At 47.1% G+C, this 24,140-nt stretch overlaps 1 protein-coding gene across 3 annotated transcripts in view; it reads right to left on the bottom strand.

Moving 5' to 3' along the window:
* The window catches only part of DUOX2 (dual oxidase 2), a 75,534-nt gene that overhangs the window by 12,162 nt on the left and 39,232 nt on the right, over positions 1-24,140 (bottom strand). For all 3 annotated transcript variants that reach the window (XM_084816962.1, XM_084816963.1, XM_084816964.1), the window contains exons 12-24: positions 22,105-22,265; positions 19,206-19,372; positions 17,381-17,499; positions 15,920-16,057; positions 12,098-12,211; positions 11,287-11,489; positions 9,369-9,554; positions 7,960-8,185; positions 6,820-6,913; positions 5,988-6,163; positions 4,955-5,024; positions 3,274-3,369; positions 843-1,021 (exon numbers count right to left, since the gene is read on the bottom strand). In XM_084816962.1, the coding sequence (XP_084673088.1) occupies positions 843-1,021; positions 3,274-3,369; positions 4,955-5,024; positions 5,988-6,163; positions 6,820-6,913; positions 7,960-8,185; positions 9,369-9,554; positions 11,287-11,489; positions 12,098-12,211; positions 15,920-16,057; positions 17,381-17,499; positions 19,206-19,372; positions 22,105-22,265 (1,929 nt within the window). The remainder of the gene's footprint in view (positions 1-842; positions 1,022-3,273; positions 3,370-4,954; positions 5,025-5,987; positions 6,164-6,819; positions 6,914-7,959; positions 8,186-9,368; positions 9,555-11,286; positions 11,490-12,097; positions 12,212-15,919; positions 16,058-17,380; positions 17,500-19,205; positions 19,373-22,104; positions 22,266-24,140) is intronic.

The following is a 24,140-nucleotide window of genomic DNA, read 5'->3' as shown; positions in this document are numbered from 1 at the left end:
TCAGATCACAAACATGCTTGTGGGCCTGACAAGCCTGTTGCGACTCCCTCGCAAACAACATTGACATGCAGACCAATTCTAAATGGCCCAGGAGACTAGATAATAAAATAGAGATTCAGGTACAGATTTTGAGAGAGTTTTCTTCCCGGTCTCTACTGTGTGCCCAATCGGGTGGGATTTGGATGACAATGGGGCTATTGAGCTCCTTCCTTTTACACCAACTGGACCACAGTTCCCATCATCACTCCCTGATCATCAGCCCTGAGGGCTGGGGATGTTGGAAATTGGGAGTCTGAAAACAGGTTGAGGAAGAGCAGCTTCCCCAACCTGATGCCCTCCAGATGGTTTGGACTTCAGCTTCTGTCATCTCCCCAGCCAGTATGGCCAATGGTCAGGATGGAATGCAGGGAGTTGTAGTCCCCACCATCTGAAGGGCACCAGGTGGGAGAAGGCTAATCTAGAGTGCCATGGGTTTCCCTTCCCCTGTTTTTCAGCAACAGCATTGGAGCTAAAAGCTTTGACCCAGTCCCTATAGGTCTGAGCCACTAAAGCAGCCACTAAAAAAAGCAGGACCAGGAAGTTTAGCAACAAACTTCCCTAGTTAACAATTAATAAGCTCTACTTGCAGCAGGTGGGTCTTGTGTTTAGTCAGGCGTTAGTTTGTGCTGCAAGCAGATACGTACATGGCATTCTTAGCCGTGGCTGCCACCTGCTACCTTCGCCGGAGACAGGCATTCCTCCTTCCTCATTGTATGAGGATGTGGAGTTCTGGCCCCGGCTGGCCACGCTAGGTCTTGAGCCCAGCAGCCGTCTCGGTGGACTTAAGTAGGCTGGTAACTCACAGTATGCCCTCTCCACAAAGACGCCAGCCGTGATAGCCGAGAATATCACCACGCAGATGATGTGGCGACGAAAATTCTCAATGAAACGCTTGAATTCCTGGATCTTCTGATGAACTTTGCTCCTTTGGTACTTCTCCCTCCGTGCCTCCGTGTACAGATGTGGTTGAGGAAAGGATAGTCTGTAATGTAGGAATGGTGGTCCAGGTGGGAATTAACAAGAGTGCAAATATACGAATGTATGTACAGCTATTATAGTTATCAGTTATAGACAGACAAGAGAACAACAACAGTAAAATCAAGAGCGTTTCCATTTCACCAGTTCCTTCTGAAAAAGCAGTTTCTTCACTGAGTGTCTAAAGCCACAGTGAGAGAGCCAAATAGGTCCCTTCACATTGGAGATAATTCCTAGGTGCCAACACTGAAAAGGCCCTATTTCACTTGGCGTCCCGTCACACCAGAGATGGCAGGCGGCAGTGGGAGGACACAAAGTAGGTCCTCAAGTGAAGGCCTAAGCAAGCTGATAGGTTGATATGGAAGGAAGTTGCTCTTAAAATATCTTGGACTTTATCTGAGAAGTAAGTCATCAAGAGGTGAAAAAAGATCTACAGGGAGCTCTTCATGCATAACAGAAAAGATCTACATCAGAGGTAGGCAACCTGGTGCCCTCCAGATGTTTTGGACTACAACACCCATAATTACTGACCATTGGCCCTGCTGGCAGGAGCTTATGGAAGTTGTAGTCAAAAACATCTGACAGGTTGCCTACCTGTGATTTACATTGACCACTGATGAGATACTTCAACAAAAGTGAATTGTTTTACTACAGTGCATTTTGGGGCACTCATCTTCACAAGGTACTGTTAGCAGTGGAGGCTGGTGGCTCCAATGTCAGGGGGGGTAATCTGCTCTGGGTTTCAGTCAGAACCAGTCAGAACTCTAAAGGTGCTCGTTGGATAGCTCTTGGATAGCACCTTTAGAGTTCTGACTGGTTCTGATTGAAACCCAGAGTGGATTCACTGCCCCACTGACATCGGAGCCACCATCCTCCACTGACTGTCAGACAGGAAGATTTTGTCCTGAGCAGCTTATGAAAGGACAAACAATTAGGAAAGCTAATTGTGCATCATATAGGCAGGGTTTTTCCAGTGTTGGTGCTCAGGCTTTTGGATTCTCTCCTGCAGGGGACCTGTTTAGAAGGCACTGGTTTAAGATATCAGTGCAAACGCTCCAGGCGCTTGCTATTTAAACGTAGAAACATTAAGCACATGACACCCAAACTATGCTGTGTTTAACCCCATGTGCCACACACCTATACCTATGACTATCTGCAGTGGGCAATTGGATCCACTTATGTAGGGTTCCCACACAATTTAGAACCCTGGAAAATCAGGGGACAGAGGCAAAGGGAGCAGGATGGGCATCATTTGGCCCCACCTCCTCTCTACACAGTGCTAATATTCTGAAGAAACAAACGCCTGAACAGGGCTAGTACTGGGCTTCCTTTGATGTTTGCAGCATGGCCCTCGTAAGCTTTGTTACCATGGAGGCAATGACAGGTTTGGACATCCTCCTGCGCCTGCCCCCATTCTGTGGTCTCGAAGTTGACCACAAGGCAAACAAGTCACTCCCAGGAATAAAAATGAACAGTGTACATAATGCAAATTATTTGTTTGCCTAAAATCTGAGTCGAGCACAAACTGATAACAGCTCCCATCAGGGTATTAGATCATGGGCAGAGATAGCAAATTTGAAAGCACTTTCAGTAACGGAAATAGTGTAACTCTCAATGCACGCAAAGGTTGGATGTTTCAAAGTTAAATCAGACAGATGCAAATCACCCCGGGTGCTTGATTGCTTTCTGTACTTCAAGAGAATGCTGTGGCTTCTTTTCTTTCTACACTGTAACAGAACTAAGTGTCTTTGGAAGACAGGAAGCCATTCACAAATTATCTGCACATACATTTTATTTCATTTCCTTCTTCCATGCGCAAACAGATGGAAGTGCATGATGCTCGTGAGAATCCTACAGTGCCATCCTAGGCAGGTCGATTTGGAAGTAAGCCCCACTGAGTTCCATGGAGTTTACTCCCAGGAAGGTGTGTATAGGATTGCAGTCCTCATTGCATCTTTCGAGAATTCAGAGTAGCATGTAAAATGGACACATGCCACAGTCACCTAACGTTTGGTGCTTGAATGCACATTCCTAGTCAAGCCTCGGAGAATGGAAAGACACTCACCACCTTTAAAATGTGTATTTATTTATCATATTTGTATCCAACCATTCTTCCACGGAGCTCAAGCACATTGTGGCACCTGGCTCTCCCTGCCCTTCATCCAACAAAAGCCTGACCATTACGTTACAGAGGCTTTCGGTGTAGCAGTGATGTGAGCATGATATTGACATGGATGGTAATACACTTTAAGCACTTACTTTTTGCCTGGCCTCTTCCGCAGAGCTGGCCCCGGGCTTTCCCCAGATGGTACAGCCCCACCCAGAATCAGGGGCACTTCCCGGTTAAGGAGCAAGCTGCAAGGAAGCAGAGAATTACTTTCCAGAGAAGAAGCTTATCTGTGACACAACTGGGAATCAATGCATTCAACCTGGGCCTTTAGTTGAGCCCGTTATAGGTGAAAAAGGCCAAGCCCTCCCTATCCAAGCAGTTTCTAAAAAATCCACATTTTCAGGGGAGGCGCCCAGCTGGTCTGTGCTCCCTACACATCAACTAGAAGAATGAACTCCTTCATTTTGTTTTCCCCAAATACTGTAGCTATACTACAGAAAGTGGAGAGCCCACAGTTGCTCTTTTTTTCACATGCGAGGCTCAATAGCAATCCCAGGGTTCCTCACTTTGGATGAAGGTTTCTTTTTCTTTTTTTATTTACAACATTTGTATACCACTCCACATCTAGACAGATTCTGGAGCAATGAACAATAAAAGATACAATATAAGAGAAAAGAATAAAACTCCATTCTAAAAATTATTATTTTAAAAAAGAAACAGAATTCCGATACAACCATGGCTGGTCAGTCAAGGAAGGCTTCCTGAAATAAAGATGTTTTCAGGAGGCCCTGGAAACAGCACAGTGCTGGCGCCTGCCTGACCTCCAGAGGCAGGGAGTTCCACAGAAAAGGGGCCACCACACTGAAGGCTCTTCTCCGGGTGGACTCCAATTGGGCCATAGGTCTATGCAGACTCACCAGGAGCATGCCCTCTGTTGACCTCCATGACTGGGCCGGTTGATAAGTGAGAAGGCGCTCTCTTGGGTATGCTGGTCCCAAGTTGTCTGGGGCTTTATATACTAGTACCAAAACCTTAAACCTGGCCCAGTAGCAAACAGACAGTCACATCCTTCTTATGTGGAAGGATTGTAATACATGGAGTAATATTGGGGCATACTGTTCAGTCAGAGGGGCAGTATTAGAAGCATACTCCGGAAGTAATAGGTCTGAAGGTGTAAGGATGACCATCACCTCCTCTCCAGGAAATGTATAGAGAACGTTTAGTCCAGTTTATGGACCCTTAATTGGTCTCTTTCCCCTAGTCCTTTGCATTACAGTAAATATGCAGAAAGAGGTGCATTTAGCAACCACCCATATCTCCTCAGAACCACTGCTGCCTCATTTAGCAAGCATTTTAAAAATTGGGGCAAACAAACGCTTGTGGTGTTGGGGATTTTCAGTGGAAAATGGTGCCAAGTGGGAAAGAATTAACCCAACCTCTCTTGGTCCTAATTCAGACTGGGTGTCCTCAGGTGGCTGCTTTTTGTAAGCAAGGAGACGTGACAATGTAAGTGCGTTTTTTAAATCATGTACGTAAACTCACATCTAGCTTGGCCCTCAGTGTCTTAATTCAAAATACCTTTGTTGTTAACTGAACATCACTAAAGCGTACTGAAGAGCATTGCATGGATATTTCTTTCAAATATCGGTGGGTAAAACTGGAGTTTAACTTAATTGTAAGGAACTGTAACCAAAATGAGAAAGCCTGCACAGATAAATGGCACGGCTTGGGGGAAGCAGGTCTTGGATAGCGTTTGAGATTAACCCAACCACTAGACAGGGCCCCTGCCAAGGGAGCATCAGAGGATCAATGCCTGAGCAAGCTGCTTACTTGTTTTCTCTGTCCTTGTTTATGAAAGAGACTCGATTCATCTCATTTTGTCTGAATTTATCAGAAACTCCTTTGGGAGACAGAAAAGAAAAGTTAAGCCTGTTATTACCATCAAAGATTTTTGTAAGAGCTTGGGAGTGGGGAAGGAAAGGAGCTGAATGACTTCCTGGACTGGCTTCTCAGAGCAAAGGTATATCACCCCAGCATCCTGTTTCCATCGGTGGTCATGGTAAAGGTAGAAAAGGTGGACAGAAGCCCAAGTAGGATACAGGAAGGCCTGTAAAAGCGGCAGGGTCATGCACGCCAGCCCTGCCTCCAATGCTCCTGTTCACCCCATCTTGATCAGGGAGTTCTGAGTGGGGCTTCTACTCACGTTCACCTGAATACAAGCAGACCCCTTGGCGTGATAAGCAACCCTGATAAAGCAAACATCCTGGCTGTATGGAGCAGGAGTGCAAAACCTTCGGACCAGGGGCCAAATCTGTCCCTCCTGGCATTCCCCAGAAGGCCACACCCCTTCTCCTGGCCACACCCCCTTCCCCCAACCACTAATTGTTTGGTGGTTTCTTGGCTTTGGTGCAGTTTTTTCCCCATTCTAAGAGGCTGATATGCCTCTCCTAAGGCTTAGTGGCTGGCAGAAAGAGCTTTAAGATAAAACATGCTGGTATTTTTGGCTGCTCCCCTCTGCCTTTGGCCCCGCCCACCACTGGAATACACCCCTCCCCTCTGAGAGCTTCTCTGAAATGCCACCTTTAGAACTCCCTGCTCAACATGGGGAGGAATTGGGGACTTGGAGAGCAGATCTGGCTCAGGCACACTGAAGGATACTGGGGGTGGGGGTCGGCACAGGGAGCGAGGGGCGTGTACCTCTTAGGCAAGTTCCTGTACCCCAGCCTTCCCCAACCTTTTGCCCTCCAGATGTGTTGGACTGCAATGCCCATCATTCCTAGCCGGCACGGCTATTCCCTCGCCCACACACACACACACACATGCCTCCAAAGTTTTGCCCGGGCTCTGTTTTGGTTCTGCTGACCTTTGACGCAGAGCTGAGTGCAGCGGAGTTCATTGTCGTGGTCCCGCAGCATGTAGTGAAAGTCGTCCCAGGTGAGCTCTTCCTTGTCTTGGAACCCTGACTCCTTGAACATGGACTCGATGACCTTCTCAGTCTGGTCTCGCGAGAGACAGTTGTTGGAGATCTCGATGAAGGACCTAGAGCAGGAGAGAGGACAACGTGCTCAGCAAACCGAGATATGTCACAAAAGCTACGGTGAACCCAACAGCCACGCATGGAGGAGTTGCACACGGGTTTGACTCCTGCTTAGTGCTCAGCTGTGCAAACTCGGTGGTCCACCGAGCTGGTTTGAACTAGGAAGGGCCGAGTCAGAGGCCCTATTCAGCCACTTTAAAGCAGGAGTGTTGAAACTCAGGCCTGTGAGGCAAATCCAGCCCACTTGGGTTCTATCTCCAACCATCCCAGGTTCCCCAGTTAGCCACACCCGTTCTTCTGGCCCACCCCTTTCCTCCAACCACCTATCGCTCATTGGCTTCCCAGCTTTTGCTCTGTTCCCCCTGTCACCCCCATGCTAAAAGGTTGAAACGCCTCTCTGAAGGCTTAGTTATTGGGAGGAAGAGCTTTAAGCTCAAATAATGGTGAGGGGAAAACCAGTCTGGTTTGGAACCAGAAGCAGCAAAACAGGAGTCAAATTTCAACTGAGGAAATTGGCTTGGCATGCAGGTTAATGTCTCCCTGCCATACTTATTCCAGAGACTGGAAAGTTCTCCAGAAGTTCCAGCATCCTTCAGCAGGAGCCCTGGTTAGGAAGCTGCAATGGCCAACATTCCATGCCTAAAGCCATAGAAGATACCTCAACATCCTGAAGAATTCTTCTTTTGAAAGGAAACCGTTCCCATCTATGTCATACATGGCGAACATCAGTTTGGACTTCTCTTGGGGTGATCCTGGTCAAGGGATAGAAAAGAACACACACCATTCCTTATAGGCTGATATAAATAAAAACTAGCACATGCAAATGCTATGCAAATCCTCCTCCTCTTTTTTTTGGTGATGTGTTCCCTCTCCTTTGGTGATTTGTAAATGTCCACCCTAAGTGAGCATAGCTCACTTCTGGCTTAACCAATGCAGTTCTCCCACCACCTATGGGCCAAGGGCTAGCACCTGCTTGCTGGTCTCTGCTGCCAGAGGCATTCCCTGCTGCACCCCTAGGACAAGCTTGATGTGGGAGAGCACACACACTGGCACCCCTTACCACTGTGTCACCCTGCTGCCGCATCCCCCACCACATCCTGGTGCAACCCCTCCTGCAATGCCTGGCTCTGAGGAAGGACCCCTCAGAGCCAGCTCTCTGAAGAGTTGTGCTGTCCACTTCCACAGCTGACACAGCACTCCATAGAGCCTGGCCAGCCTCTGGCTTGCACTGAGAGAATACTCAATGCAAGCCAGAGGGTGGGTGGCTGCTCTGGAGAGCCCCACCAGTCATTCTCTCACTGTGGCAAATGCCATGGTGGGAGAGCAACTGACAGGGCTCTCTGGAGCACCAGCTGGAGGCAGTGCTAGGTGGCTCTTCCTGGCAGAAGGGGCGCAGGAGTACGCAATTCACTTCGCCTCTTGCTCCACTGCCTGAGAAAGGGGATTTACCGTACCTCACAGGAGGGCCAGCCCTGCCTTGGTGGCAAAAGGGAAGGGAGTACACACAATTTTTGGTTTGGCATCTTAGAGAAAGAGGCAGGGAATTCTGACATCCCTTTTAGCTTCTGAAAGGTCAAAGGGCCTCTATTGTATCTTACCTTGCACACTCCCATTTAGGTTTTGGATGGATGGATGGATAGATAGATAGATAGATAGATAGATAGATAGATAGTATACAACTATTCATATTTTATTCTGGTAACAAACATTTGGCCTGTTGTCCAGTGCTGAATTTTAGACATCCTGATTATGATCATTTCCCTTCCAGCCACTCCAGTCATCAGTACCAACATTTCACCTTTCATAAAGACCACCAAGATATCCAGGAACTCCCTGAAGGAGAGATATCCGTTGCCATCTTTGTCGGCAAGAGAGAACATGGAGTCCACGAATACGGACTGGGGCTTGAGGCCCAGAGCATCTGCAAACTCCGCCCTGCTCAGCTCACACTTCAGGGCTTCCTTGGCTTTCTGGGAAATCTCCATGCTGAGCTCTCCGGCGTCTAATCTGTCAATGTCTAGAACCTGAAAAGGGAAGGCCTGGTTAGCTACCAAGAACTGCAGTCCTTAACCCTCCTACAACAGAGCTGCAGCAATCTAAACAAAGCTGGGGCAACTCTCTCTCTGCCCTGCCCTGCCCTGCCCTGCCCTGCAAATATTAGTTAAAACTTACTACTCAATTGAAGCTCAGTCTATGTCGCAATAGTTCAGATCATCTATGGGATCATTTAAGGAAGCATTACATAACTGGCTTTACATGATATTTAACGAAAGGACAAGCGAGGAATTTCCAACAAATATGAACAACCACTTCTCACAATGGGAGAACAAGGAAGAAGGAGCAGCTGCTTCCAGAGGTGTGGATTTCCTTCTACATTGGGTTTGCGCAGGAGTCTTGGACAAGGCTGACCACAATCGCTCCATCGCCTTATTGCTTGGCAAGCCCCGTATTTGTCGCTGGTTTTTCAGCACTGGAGGGGCAACATGGTGTCAGGCAGCAGTGGGATCCCTCCAGCCCTCAGGGCAATTTGGCCTGCCAAGCCTCCCTGTCTGGCCCATTGAGGCCCCAGCTGAGGCTCCTCCCCCTCCCGAAGCTCCACCCCACAGAGGAGGGCGAGAGAAGCCAGCTCAGTTGGGAGCCGCTGTCTCAAGAAGTCCCTTGAAGTGGTGGTTCTTGAAGGCCCCACTCTCTCCTTGTTTTTCCTCATGGGAAAGACAAAGGGTTAGTGAAGCCGGTTCCTTCCACATAGTTGGCTTGCATGGAGCACGCGACAGGACTAGCTGCACGTTCTTGTTCAGCATAATTTTTTTCCTCTTCCTTCCCACTCCCTTTATCCACTTATGTATTTATTAATTAGATTTATCAGCCACCCATCTGGCCGGCTACCCGGCCACTCTAGGCAGCATACAATACTAATAACAAATTTACATAATCAACTGAGCAAAGCAACATAACAAAACAACACTGCTCTAAAAACCCCTAACCCACCCCAAATGCCCGCCTGAACAGCCAGGTTTTTAAAGCCCGGCAGAAGCTCATCAAAGAAATTTTGTGCTGTGTCTTTTTACATTGCCTATGAGAAGGGACTGTCTTATTTTTATTAATTGTATGCCAGCTGCCCTGGGAACCTTTCTGGCTGAGAAGTAGGATAAAAATGCTTTTAATAAATCATCATCGTCATGCATAAAAAGAAGCCTTTTCACATACTTGGGCAAATGAATGTCTGAAGAAAATCTCCAGGACGTCCTTCCTCTGCTCCTTGGTCACTGCCTTCTTCAGCAGCTGCTGTTCCTTCATCTCAGATACGTGGAGAGTCAGCCTGTACTTATCCAGATAGGCTTTAAGATGCTCGAGGAAGTCCCTGCGCTCCGTCTCTCCATGAAACTGCAACACCTATGAGACAATGAGATGGAGAAACCATCAGCTCAGGCAGACTGTAGAAGCCCGAGGGTCTTTGTTATGTAGTTTGTTCTACACACTTAGCAAGTAATACATACTACAGTTGGGGCCTGCTACAACAACAGAATAGTGTGGAGGGCTGCTGTTCAGTGTTCCAGCCAGCCAGGCCCTCTACCAGGGACTCCATTCCATTTTCCTTCCCCCCAGTTTTTTGCTCAGTCCCTCATTGGGCTGTTTTGGGTGTTTTTTCCCCCTTTAGGGTCCCACCCCCCAAAGTCTTTTCCTACTTCTGCAAGACTTGGGGTTCTCCTAAGCCTATCAATGCCTCCCTCCTGTGGAGGAGTGGTCCCATTTTGGCTCCATAAAGATTCACACGCTGAGAGCGAGTTTGCCACTGGGATACAGGATTGCTGTTTAGTACTAATGCAAGGTGGCTTTGAACACAGGGGTTGGCTCCAACCTGCAGACCCTGAGCCGAAAGTTTGATTCTATATTCATTCATTCATTCATTCATTCATTCATTCATTTTATTATTATTTATTTAAAACATTTCTATCCCGCCCCATATCATTAAGATCACAGGGCAGCATACAGATAAAATCAATGTAAACAGTATAAAACAATACGTAATTTAAACACCTAAAAACATAGGTGCTTAAAACACCTAAAAACATTAAACTATTAAACAAGCTAAAACCAGTTAAAAACTAAAACAATAAAACTGTTAAAACAATGTGTTAGGGAATGCATTTAGCCCTTAAAGGCTTTGGTAAAAAGTCATGTTTTTACTTGGTGCCAAAATGAGACCAGCGTCTGCACCAATCGGGCCTCCAAGGGGAGGGCATTCCACAACCAGGGTGCCACAGCAGAGAAGGCCCTCTCCAATGTCCCACCATAGTGTATGTCTCGTACTGGTGGGATGCAGAGGAGGGTGTGCTCCAAGTAGGACTTCAGTTGGATTCTACCCAGGATTTGCTAGTATATTGCACATATCTCACCAGTGTTAAAAGTAGGACTGGGGTAGAATTTTATTTGGACCACATTCTTAAGCAAACCAACCTAATTCACTTTCCTGGACTCATACGAGGGTCGGAATGCAGTTATCCTTGGGTTGGGTACTTCTCTGAATTTTAGTTCTTGTCTCAAAAGTTGTGTACAAAAATGCATTTATTAGGGAAGGGTTCATACAAAAATGTATACATTCAGGAAAGTTGCATTCAAAAACGTGTGGGTTAGAGGCAAATGTGTGCAAAAATAAATGCAAATTTGCATGCAGTTAAAAAAAAACAATCCGGAGACTGGTATGGAAATTGGATGGAATGGACTTATGATTGAATACATGTGAAACTTAGACGAGAAATAGACTGATTCATCTATCCCTAGTTAAAAGACCTACAACGGTTTCCAATTTGGTTCCAGGTAAAACACAAGGTGCTTGTTTTGACCTATAATGCCCTAAGCAGCCTGGGACTAGGGGACCTAACAGGCCACCTTGTCCCATCTGAGCCATTTTAAGATAATCTCCAGAGGCCCTGCTCTAGATACACCTGAGTTTGGAGGTTAGGTGGATGGTGACCAAAGATAGGGCCTTCTCTGTGGTGGCACCCCGATGATGGAAAGCCCTTTCCAGAAATATCCATTTAGCACCTGCCCTTTTAGCCTTCAGCAGGATTCAGTCTATGAATGAAAAATACATGCTAGTTTTGACATGACACACATAGCATACCAGGTCATATTCTTTAGGGATCTTCAGAAGCAAAGTCTTGCTGCCTTTGTTGTAGGACAAGAAGGTCTCCACATGCTCCTGGCTTTTCAGAGTGATGCTTCGGAGCATGGCCAACTTGCTGTCAAGCACTTTGATCACCTTATCTTCATGCAGCTGAAGGTAGACGGGAGAGCTGGGAGTCTTGGGGTCTTGCCATTCGAAGGCTGGGAGAAAAGGATTATGTTAGCCCAGTGAAAACTGGTGCCCACTGCTGCTGGTGGGGCTGAGGATGGGTCATGGGGAAGAGCAGTCTTTTGCAGTGGACGCTGGTGGCTCTGATTTTGGTGGGGTTGTGCATCTACTCTGGTTTTCAGTCAGAACCAGCCAGACCTCTCAAGGAGCTATCCAAGGTGCTGAACCTATTTTTGGGGGCAGGGTTCAGCACCTTGGATAGCTCCTTTAGAGTTCTGGCTGATTCTGACTGAAAACCAGAATAGATTTACAGCCCCACTGCAATCGGAGCCACTAGCCTCCACAGGTCTTTTGAATCTCCAGCAGCCCGTACCACAGAAAGGGTAATGGAGGCACATAAGTGCAGAGCATGGAGTGGACATTGCACTGGGTTAGGCAGGCCAATGATCTGATTCAGTGTAAGACAACTTCTATACATTGCTCTTACATATACAAGGATTACTTCCACGTAATCCCCCAACCTCAGTGGGGAAGGAAGCCCACCAGCCAGGAGTCGGAGGATTCTCCAAGGTATTTCCGTCTCCTAATACTTGGCTGGCCTGAAGCATTTGGGGGCCAGACGCTTTGGGATGTGCCTCACCTTGTATTCCCTCTGCAGAGACTTCTGCCCGGTCCGCGGGGTTGTGTTTCTTCTGCAGCTTGTTGAAAGATCTCCTCCGGAAAGCGGCAACAACCCAGGCGATAAACAAGCTCACTGTCGAGACACCAGTGACATAAGTCTAGATGGCAGGTAGAGTCAGAGCAGGCAGAATTGTCTGCAGTTGCCAGAGCTGGTGGGCACCCGCTGAGGCCCACACCCCATGCAGGGGGCCTGCCACCAACTCCTGGGGCCTCCTGGGCCTTCTGCTTCTTCTCCTTGCCTGTTCATCTGCCCTCTCCAGGTGTGCAAGAAGTGACAAAAGTGAGACGGAGCAGCATCCCCCACTCAGCTTGTGCTCTGCCTTTAGGAGGCTGTGAAGATTGGGGAATGGTAAATTTGCATCTGTACATGTAAATTAGCACATGCAAATTTTATGTAAACATGTGTTCTCATTTGTCCTCTTTTTTGGCTATGCATAAGTAGCCTCCTTAGCTGCCGATGGACCTGTCCGCCATGAATTTTTCTCATTCCCCTTAAGGCTACCTAAGCTTTCCCATTTCCCAATGGCAGAGGGCAATGCTGACCAATGTAATGGGTCATCCGAGGCCTAACCAAAGAAGTGATGGGTAGACTGGGCTTACCTGGGCCTATCCTGAGACTGACACCTGGTATTCTAATAATTTCATATGGGCGATAGGAAAAGAGTATGATGATGCACTATAATAATGTTGTGTATATGATAAAAATGTATGTACACATTTAATTTTTTTTAATTAAACAAAAAGACACCTAACCTAGCGACCATCACCACAACTTTTGGCAGCAGCATCCACTCCTTCACTCGGCCTTCCCCAACCTGGTGCCCTCCAGATGTTTTGGATGTCAAATCTCATCAGCCCCAGCCACCAAGGCCAATGGCCAGGCTTGCTGGGAGTTGTCGTCCATAACATCTGGAGAGCATCAGGTTGTGGAGGGCTGCATCGACTGGTTGAACTAACTACCCTATACGAATGAGAATTAGGGCACTCTCCAACAGTGTCATTCCGCAAACTCAAACAGGGCTAGTGGAGCTCTGCTGAATCTTTCTGTTGCACAAGCAGTTGCCCATTATGCCTGCACAACCAGTTGTGCAAGCAGTTGCACAAGCAGTTGCACAACAGGCTGCACAAGCAGAGTGCGCAACTGCTTGCACAAATGTAACTTTAGTTGTATTCTCTTGTGCATAGTTCAGAACCTAGTTTGTGCTGGCACAATACCATTTGCATGAACGTAGTGACACAGTTGGATACTGCCCTTAGGCAACAATCCTATGTCCCCAGGACAGCATCTGGGAGATACAGGATTTTTCGGTTTCCCAGCTTTGGGCTTGTAGACAGTGCTACAGACTTGTAGCTGGGAAATCGTGCTCCCCACCCCTCCCCCTCCTAGCTGGGGTGGAGAGAACCGTGGTGGCTGCCCCTCTGTGCCTGTCTGTGCTCATAACACGGAGCATGGACAAAGCAAAAAAAGGGGGGTTCTTGGGGGCAGGGAGGGGAGGAGACTGCGGAAGCTATTTTAGACAGTTTTCTACGGGGTCTCGAGCCTTGAAGCTGCACTTAGACACCTGAAATCAGGCGTCTAAAGTAAAGTGCAGGACAGCCAGAGCACGGAAGGAATCCTCTCCTCCATTCTTCAGCCGCCAGCATTGGATAGGCGGTCACCTCCGACTTCAGAGGACATCGGAGGTGACCATCTATATCAGTAGGATTGCACCCTTGTCTGTCTGTCTGTCTGTCTGTCTGTCTGTCTGTCTGTCTGTCTATCTATCTATCTATCTATCTATCTATCTATCTATCTATCACATTTCTAATCTGCCCAATAACTAATGCTCTCTGGGTGGATTTACAAACAATAAAAACTAGATGCTGTATAACAGTTAAAAACATAAAATCATGCAAATATTTAAAAGAATAAAATACAATATAACACCGATATAACGGAGTGCAGAATGGCAGCCCACGAAGGAAGCTACTTTATACCAGGTCAGTTTGCCTGCCTAGCTTCCTATTGTCTACTATGATGGGCAGCGGCAATCTGGGTACCAGGCAGAGAAGGGTTTTCCCCACCACTTGCTAGTAGATGGTCCGGTGATACAGTTAGGTAATTTTAGACCTGGACATAATAGTCTTATGGGTCCCCACTTTAGAAAGCCATGCAGATTGCTTCAGTTGCAAAGAACACATCTGGCATTCCTCTTCTCTCTCTGCATCACTTTCCCTCTTCTCTCTCTGCATCACTTTCCCATGCTTTACAACTCTTTCTGCATTCCTCATATGTTGGAGCAGACAACAGTAACAACATATGGAGTTTCACATTTTAAACTCACTTAAATAATGACTGCAGCGCCATTGTGACTACAGAAGAAAAATAAAAAATAATGACTTTGAACATGTGCAGTTTCACGCTTTAAACTTGCTTAAATCATGGCTGCAGCAGCATCACGGCCCCAGAAGTAAAATAAAAAAAAAATAACGACTCTGAGTGCCTGGAGTTTCACATTTTAAACTCGCTTAAATGGTGGCTGCAGCACCATCGTGACTACAGAGGCAAAATGGAGTTTTCTTCTGCTGCCCTGACGCTAAACACACTTACTTGGACCAGCTGCCACCTGACTGTAAAATGCTTCTATCTATCCATCCATCCATCCATCCATCCATCCATCCATCCATCATCTATCTATTTATTTACAACATTTATATACTGCTCCACATCTAAACAGATTCTGGAGTGGTGAACAATAAAAGATAAAAAGAATAAAACGCCACATTCATTTTTCTTGTTTTTGTTTTTAAAAACAGAATACCAATAAAAACCATGGCTGGTCAATCAAGGAAGGTTTCTTGAAATAAAGATGTTTTCAGGAGGCACTGAAAACAACATGATGTCGGTGCCTGCCTGACCTCCAGAGGCAGGGAGTTCCACAGGAAGGGGGCCACCCCCGGCTGGCCCAAGACATTTTGCTGCCTGAGGCAAAGAACAAGATGGCGCCCCGCAGAACCCATTCCAAGCACAAAAGCCAGCGGGACTGGCAGATGAATCTGTCAACACCACTGCTGATGAGATCACTGCCCCTGAAGGCAGCAGGCTAACTTAGGGGGCACAGAGCAGGCTGACCAGCACACAGTCTCTCCTCTAATATCTAGCTGCCACCTCCCAGCATCTGCCACCTGAGGTGACTACTTCATTCTGCCTAATGGGAGGGCCGGCCCTGGGGCCACCACACTGAAAGCTCTTCTCCAGGTGGATTCCAATCGGGCCATAGGTCTGTGCGGAACCACCAGGAGCATGCCATCTGATGACCTCAATGAATAAAGAAAGGATACTGCAGTGAGCAGCGTCAGCCCCAGTGGGCCCTATTATGTGCGTGCCAGCCCTGGGGTTGATGCTGGGCCTGTTTGCTGTGGCCTCCATCACCTCCTAGGCTGTGAGTAGTCTTTGGCCCCAATAGCTGCACCACAGACTGAATCCTTTTAACTGGAGGTGGTGGGCTAGGCCAGAAGTCCATCTCCACACACATTCCTGTCCTCTGTTAAGTTTCGGCATGAACATTTCACCCTCATCACTCTGGGGTAAGTATAATGTTAGCAAGTATAAGACACAGCACTGAGACTGAAGTGCTGCAGGCCAGCTACTGATGACATCAACTTCAAACTTAGGAGCATTGACTCATGGTAAACTCATAAACATAGCCAGGCTTAGGTATTTGGCACTCTGAAGGACATGACCCTAGCCTAACCCCTCCTTGGGATGTAAAGAAAACAGAAAACGTGGAACAAAACAAACCTAGAGGCAAGCAGCAGAGTGCAGTGATGAGAATCCCAAATCCAGCCGCACTCCCCTGGAAGTAATCGAGCACGCTGAGGGGTTCACAGTGGGGAAGCTCTTGTGCGGTCACCTGTGGGGGCTGGGGACACGGACCTTCTGGGAGGAAAGACAAGGTAGCAAGATTGTCAGCTCAACATGGTCACTTGTGCGCCTCATGCCAAGAGGGTTCCTTAAAAGTGCATAAAAGCCAGCAAACATGTGAGTTGTAACTTACACCCAGACCCAACTGATTCCAGCAGTGACTGGCTAAGATTTCTGCACCCATCAAGACTGAAGGCCAAACTGCTTCAGGTGCTCTGGGTCACAGAAATGGGGCTTGCTTGAATACTGGTGTTTTTGCTGTGACAGACAGACAGTTGCTCTGTCTCTGCAGCAGAGAGACAGGTGGTTGCAGTGATCTGGATTTACAGAGGTGGGTAAGCAGATAAGAGGGGATGGTATGTTGTAGTTCTGGAAATCACTCCATATTGCAACAACGGGCTGGGGAGATGTTGCCATTCAATGCCAATAAAACGGCTCTTGTGCCAAGATGGAAGGAATGTCATAAAACTGCACCCACACCAAACATTGCAGGGTGGGTTGAGGAAGAACGGCCAGCAGAGAACCAACTTGAGACCCTCTTTATCCATGTCTTCCATCCAAAGCCTGCTCTAAGCCACTGGGGCAGTTAATTCCATGTAGGAATGAGGGTGAGTTATTTGTACTTTTTTACAATACATACATATTGTATGTATTCAGTGGAGGCTGGTGGCTCTGATGTGAGAACTCTATTGCAAAATTCAGAGAAATGCAGATTTTGAAGACTGAGTTTCATGTATTGCTTTGAAAGTGCAAAATTAAGTACATTCACAAATGTGAAGTGAACAAATTTCTCTCCCATCTCTAGGTGTTGGCCTGCTGCAATCCAGTCTGGGTTTCAGTCTGCATCCATTGTGGGTTTCAGTCAGAACCAGCCAGAACTCTAAGGAGCTATCCAAGGTGCTGAACCATATCTGCCAAATAGGTTCAGCACCTTAGATAGCTCCTAGAGAGTTCTGGCTGGTTCTGACTGAAACCCACAATGGATTTACAGCCCCACCGAAATTGGAGCTGCCAGGCTCCACTGTATGCATTAATATTTCTATTATGTATTTACTATCAACATCATGGCTTTTTAAAAATGGGTTTTATGGTATTTTTAAAATATTGTTGTTACATTTACTGCTGTTCATTTGGTGCATTGTGAGCCACTTTGGGCATAATATTGTGGGAAAGCAACATGCAAATAAATAGGTGAGAAGGGGAGGAGGAGGAAGGGAATGCAATTCTCATACACATTCATACAGGTGAAGGTCAATGAATGGCTCCCTTAGGGATGCTACAAAGCACTGCCTTCATACTACATCCCACCTGTCGAGAGCACAGAATGGAAACACCCACCGTCACTCCAGACAAACACGTTAGCCTGGATGTGTCCTGAACTTGCAGAAGTAACAGCGACAAGGACGTCATGGAATGTGGTGTTTCGGATAGCTGCGATCTCTTCAGAGGAGAATAACCTAAGGATGGGACAAGGAGCCAACAAAAGGGCTTGGTGAGGTCTCGATAGTGATAAGCAAATCTGCCAATTCCAGGTTCCCTCCATTTCTCATTTTTCCAATCTTATGTTCATTTTGTCCCAAACTTTGAGAATTTCCCCAATCTTAAGTTCATTTCATCCTGAACTTTGAACATTTTCCCTATCTTATGTTCAGTTTGTCCCAAACTTTGAGAATTTCCCCAATCTTACATTCGCTTCATCCCGAACTTCAAAAATTTCCCTAGTCTTAAATTTGGTTCATCCTGAACTTTGAGAATTTTCCCAATCTTAAGTTCACTTCACCCCAAACTTTGAACATTTCCCCAATCTTATTGGAGAACTCTATTGCAAAATTCAAAGAAATGCAGATTTTGAAGACTGAGTTTCGTGTATTGCTTTGAAAGTGCAAAATTAAGTATATTCAGAAATGCGAAGTGAACGAATTTCTCTCCCATCTCTAGGTGGTGGCCTGCTGCAATCCCAGTTCTTCTCAATGAGGGATGTAGTCCTGAGCATAGCTCATAGGATTAGCATGCCAAAGGCCTCCCAAAATACAAAACTGGCATTGCCTTGAAAAATGAACATTGCTCCTGGCAACTGGAGCTTTTTTTCCTCATTCTTGCAACAGCAGCTTATCTAGGTTTTCCTCCTTTCCAGATATATGGATCAGAAGAAGCTGTTGTGGAAAAGCGATGAGATATGACAAGAGGCCCAGGTGCCAGGTGGCAGTTAGTGGTCCACGCATCCCCCAAAACTTTGAAGTCCTTACTATCAGTGACAAACATAGCCTCCTCCAACCTGGCACCCTCCAGATGTGTTGGATTATGATGAGAGTGGTAGTACAACACCTCTGGAAAGTGCCAGGCTGGGTAAGACCACTATAATGCTTAGGACAAAAAAAGTGGTTTGAATAATTTGAAATATAGATGTCTGGAACATAGGAGCAGGGCCAAGGGTAGGCATGCTTGGACACCGGCCAAGGGCCCACACCCCAGCAGGGGTCCACTGACAAAAGCCCCCCGCAGTTGCTCCTCTTCATCATTACAACCTGCTTTTTCACCTGCCCCTAGCCCTGGCCCAGACGATGGTGGTGGTGAGGAGGAAAGAGCAGGAGGTGCCACTGCCTACTCACTCACTGGCTCTCTGCCTATCAGGCAAGCAAGCAGGAGCAATGATGAGAAAGAGGGAGAAGAGCAAGAGCAGCTGGTGACACTGGCGGTGAGGAGGTAGATCCACAGGGGGAGGGGGCCCATGGAGGGTGCCTTGTTCAGGGTCCCGCAAAAACCTGGAGCTGGCACTGCATAGGAAGCTGCCTTATACAAGATCAAACTATTCGCCCATCTAGCCTCTTATTGTCTACTCTGACTGGAAGTGACTGTCCAAGATCTCAGGTGGAGAAGGGTTTTCTTCACCACTCATTACTGGAACTTTTTAACAGGGGACTAGCTTATGGTCTCTTCTCCTTTCCGGCTCAGATTCAGCCAGGCAGACAAATCCTTGCAGGTGTCTCAGTGGAGGTCCTTTCAGAGTCATGTGGACACACCCAAGGGCTAGAGTTGGGACATTAGACAGTTTCTGATACTTGGAGCCTATGGGGAGAAATCCCTGCCCGGTTTCTGCAAGCCGGCCTGCCACCACACACAGACCACGTGCCTGAGTGTTCCCTAAGAGTTGATGGGCTCTTACCCATTCTTGGTGTTTTCGAACCAGAACCGGTCCCCATCCCGTAGACGGAGAAACTGGTCCTCAATGATGGCACAGAAGAGGGTTCTGTTTGCTTCCAGAAGGGCTCCAGGCAGCAGCTCCAGGCTGTCTGTGTTGTTGCCATACATGTCCTCAATTTCCTTGAGAAGCTAGGAACAAACCAGAAGATTAGGTTGGGCTGTCAGTGGGAGACAGGCCGGACTGCTTGTTTAGCCTGAAAGAGAAGCAGGGGGGCAGTGCTGTGCATTTTTGTCCCATGTTATTCTGTGGGGATAAAATGCTGGCAAGCTGAGAAGCAGCTACCTTGGTGGGAATGTGGGACAGGGCCTTCTCTGTGGTAGCACCCTGCCTGCAGCACTCTCTCCCAAAGCAAGTTAAGGTGGCCCCTACTTTTTTCAGTTTTAGGCAGGCTGTTAAAATGTTTCTACTTAGTATGGCTTTTTAGTAATGGAGGGAGCAATCCTATGGCCACTAGACAGCTAGACGGCCATAGGACATCTGGTTTTCCAGGAACCGACCTTTCCCCCTCTTCCATGCTGCCTCGGAGGCAGTGTGGAACAGCCCCATCCTCTGCACTCGCAGGAGGAGCACGGAGCAGCTGAACAGGGGCGTTCCAGGGAGCGTTCCGGGGCAGGGAGGGCAGAAATGCCTGTACGACACATCCAATGTGTCATACAGCAGCCTCCTCCCCCGCTCAGCCCTCCCATGGCTAGACAGCTGCAATTGGCTGTCTAGCCAAAAATGCAGTGCAGAAGAAGCACAGAGGGAATGATCCCTTCCGTGCTTCTCCTGCCCTGCTTTGGATAGGCAGTCGCCTCCGAGTTTGGAGGCGGCCACCTTTCTGAATAGGATTGTGCCCTTAACAGTGCAATCCTATACATGTTTATTCATAAGTAAGCCCTGTTAAATTCAATGGGACTTACTCCCAGGTAAGTGTTTATAGGAGTCCGGCCTACATGTATTAGCTCCACACTATAATTTTTTAAAAAATCCTCTCCTACTCGTAATTCTGCTGTTGGTGATGCTTTAAAGTGTCAAATTGTTTTTAGAGTTTTCAACTGGCTGGGGCATACTGGGCATTGTAGGTCTTTTTTCTGTCTCAACATGCATAGAACTGCAACCTAAATTGTTTTAAATTGTAATTGTATGTTGCCTTGGAGGCCCTACTGGGGCTGAAAGGCGACTCATAAATTTATAAATGAATAAAATAAGAATAAAAAGAGGCCCTTTGTCCCCAGAGCACAGGGAACCTGAGCAGAGATACAATAAATATCTATGAAATAGCACCTAGAAGACAGTTCAGACTGTATGGACCATCTGCCCACTCCAAACAAGAGCCAGAGTTCTATGGATAACATTTCTAGCCACACCCAGGAATTTGGTTGTGCCTGCAGCTTTGTGATCCAATTCTGGGTCGCTGCCCACGTATTCCAGCGGTGTATAATGAGTAGGGACGCCAGCAATTTTTATTTATTTCAAAAATGTATACCCCACCTGACATTTCCAAAATCTCAACATTACCTACACGACCAGATTACTGGGCTCAGCCAGACATTTATCTGTGGAATGCAGACACAGTGTCATCATTAAAGAATGTTTATTCTGTTGCATTCCAGTTCTCAATTCTTTACATAAGAAGGTAACTGCTGGATCAGACCAGAGGTTCATCTCGTCCAACATCTTGTTCACACAGTGGCCGACCAAATGCTTCGGTCATGGTGGGGCCAGAAACAAAAGCGGGTGGAGCTTGAAACAAAGTGGGAGGGGCCTGAGCCACACTGGGCTGAGGATGGCCGGAAACTAGGCTGAGGCTCACACTGCAAGTTCCCCACCCTGGTATATGTCTGTTTTCCATCTTTGAATCAGGCAACTACACCAGCTTCAGTGCAAACATAAAATCAGAAAGGCTTTGAAATGTTTTTCCCTTGGAAAAACAAAATAGAGCCTGGAACACATTTCAAACAGTGCTTTACTGCACAAAGAAAAAGGACCTTGTGGTTTTTGAGTGCTTAAGACAGGGGGGGGGGAACTTTGCTCAGCCTGAGGGCTGTATTCATTTTGGGAGAAGCTCTTGCGGACCACAACCCAGCAATAGATAGGCATGAAAGCAAAAGGGGTGGAGCCACAAAAACAAGAAATACCAACGTATTTTAGCATAAAGCTCTTCCTGCCAGCAACATAGACAAATTCCTGGAGGAGAAGGCTATCAATGGCTACTGGTCCTGATGGCTATGTGCTCCCTCCAGTACCAGAGGCGGTGGGCCTGTGTACACCAGTTGCTGGGGAACATGGGTGGGAGGGTGCTGTTGTGCTCATGCCCTGCTTGTGAGTTCCTGGTCAACAGCTGATTGGCCACTGTGTGAAAGGAATGCTGGACTGGACGGACCCTTGGTCTGATCCAGCAGGGCTCTTCTTAGGTTCTTACGAAGCTGCAATGTGCTTACACAGACCGTGTACCAGGTCAAACTCTTTGTCCATCTAGCCCAGTATTGTCTAGCAACAGATATCCAAGGTATCGGGCAGAGGTCCCTCTCCTCTCCTCACCTGCTACCTGATCCTCTCTCTCTCTCTTTGGTCTTGGAACCTGGAGACGGCAGGGGTTCAACCTGGAATGTTATGCATGCACAAAACATTGTCCCTCTGCAGTAAGCCTGCAGAGTTGCAGGCCTGCGACTCTCACCCCTACAGTGCTCCAACCGTCTGGCTTTTCCCAGGCAACACGTCTTCCTGGGAGCTAAAGCAAAAAAACACAGGGCTGCCCTTGTGCCCACTCATGAAGACTCTCTATCCCCATCAAAGTCTTGCTGACAATGGACAAATTGCGGCCTGTTTATAGCCCGGCTCCCACTTCCCCTCCCCAGCAACTCCGGCACAGGATTACCGTTTGGTTCTGCTGCTGGATATCCAGCCATTCGTGAGCGGGGTGGAGTTTGAAGAACTCTCTGGCTTTATTGTAGGTGGATAATCCAAGGTCCCTGCCACGCTGAATCCAGCTAGCCACGAAGTCCATGAGGGAGTACTTCACAGTCCCATACCAGTAATCTGGAGAGCAAATGTAAAACAGTACACCCATAGCATGGCAAAACAGAATAACTCCTGCAGAAAGCACAGTCGTGGCCATTACGGGGAACCATTTCATGCTGATCTCTCTTATGTCTTCAGACAGGCATCCATTTTAGAAGGAGTCTTGTGCAGCAAGGACCAACAGAAGGAGCAGATGACCACATCCAAGGTTAAGGTGATACTTCCCACATTTCTGATAGCTGTAGTATACTTGTTTTATTCTGATTCGCTTCCCGTTACACCCCAAAAGGGTTTCTTGCTGCACTTGTTTACTCTTGCATCTAGTTCCTCCTGCACTACTTTTTGACAGAGAAAAGGTACTTGAAGGACCGCCTTTCCTAATAATGACCATCCCAGGATTTAAGATCAGCCAGGCAGGCTTTGCTTGTGGTGCGCTTGAAGAATGTGGCCTGTGGGTACCACACGTGGCAGGGCCTTTTTGGTAGAGGCACCCCAGCTGTGGAACTCTGTTCTGGTAGTGATTTGGCTGTCCTCCACACTGCTGTCATTTAGGAGCCAGTTAAAGACCTATTTATTTGTGCAGATTTTGGGGGTACTGGCAAGTGCTCTCCTTGTTTTTTTCATTAATTATGTTGATGGTTTTATTGTATTTTATTATATATTTGCAATTTTAGAGTAGGGTGGCCACTTACACATTGCCAAAAAAGAGGAATGGCATGACCCAAAAAGAGGTCAAAAGACGACACCTGTTTGTTTAACTTTTGCATCTGCAAATTTATATTTATAGGTGAAACTTTAGAAATAATAACTATAGTTTATATAGCAGTACAATACATCTCACCATAGTCAAGAAGACCATGTGCTCACTGCTCAGTCTCCTGTCCAGGTGCTAACTGTTCATGGGCAAATTCAAAGCTCCTGCTGTCTCTCCTTATGGTTCTGTCGCTTTAAGGGCACAATCACAATGTTTAGACAGAAAAAAAGGCCTACAACTCCCAGCATTCCCCAGATGGCTGGCTGGGGAATGCTGGGAGTTGGAGGCCTTTTCTCTGTCTAAACATGCATAGGATTGTGCCCTAAACCAGACTTGGACTGAACAGTCCATCAAATAGAGGACACATTCGAATAAAGGATTGCCCTCTCCAAAGGTGGCCACCCTATGCCATGGTTTTAGTCTTGTCTATGTGGCATATTATGTTTTATATAGGTTGTTAGCTATATAGCATATATAATATAGCCCTGGGTTTTTTGTGAAGAAAAACAGGATACAAATCAACTAAATAAATACATTTTTAAAAGACTAGGAGGAAGAGCACATAGCCAAGCAAACAAACATCCAGTCTTTGTATTCAGGGTTCCACGCCCCTTTCCAAGGTACTCCATTCAATTCTTCCCTCCCCTGTGCATTTTTGTTTTTCCCCTCTCAAGAGTCAGCCAGTGTGCTCAGACCTTATTTAAGCTCTTTCTGGGGTCCTCCCTTGCCACTTAGGCCTTTCTTTTTCCTAAAGATTTTTGGGACCTCTCAAAACCTTGGGATTTCCCCAAGCCTGCTGAATCCTCCCTGTTGTAGCCAAAACGGCACCATCCACACACGTTAGGATCCACACTCATCTCTGAACTTTAGAACTAGCAGGGCATATGATGATGATGATATATGATGATGATGTAAGCTGCCTTGGAGAGCCGTATGAATATAGGAAGCTGCCTTAGGCCTGACCATTTGTCCATCTGGCCCAGTATGGTCTACTAGTCCCCAACAGTCAGTCATTCCTCCTGGGCAAATCCTGGACAAACGGGCCTTTGCTCTGTATTGCCCTTTCTCAGGTTTGTAGTAAGGATGAATTTGATCCCCAGAAGCATCCAAAAAAAGACATATATTCAAATAAATGAGAC

Source organism: Heloderma suspectum, chromosome 11 (genome assembly GCF_057233095.1).
Source record: "Heloderma suspectum isolate Gila_16-S chromosome 11, 16-S_ref, whole genome shotgun sequence".
Taxonomy (NCBI): domain Eukaryota; kingdom Metazoa; phylum Chordata; class Lepidosauria; order Squamata; family Helodermatidae; genus Heloderma; species Heloderma suspectum.
This window is presented reverse-complemented; position numbering and strand designations above follow the sequence as displayed.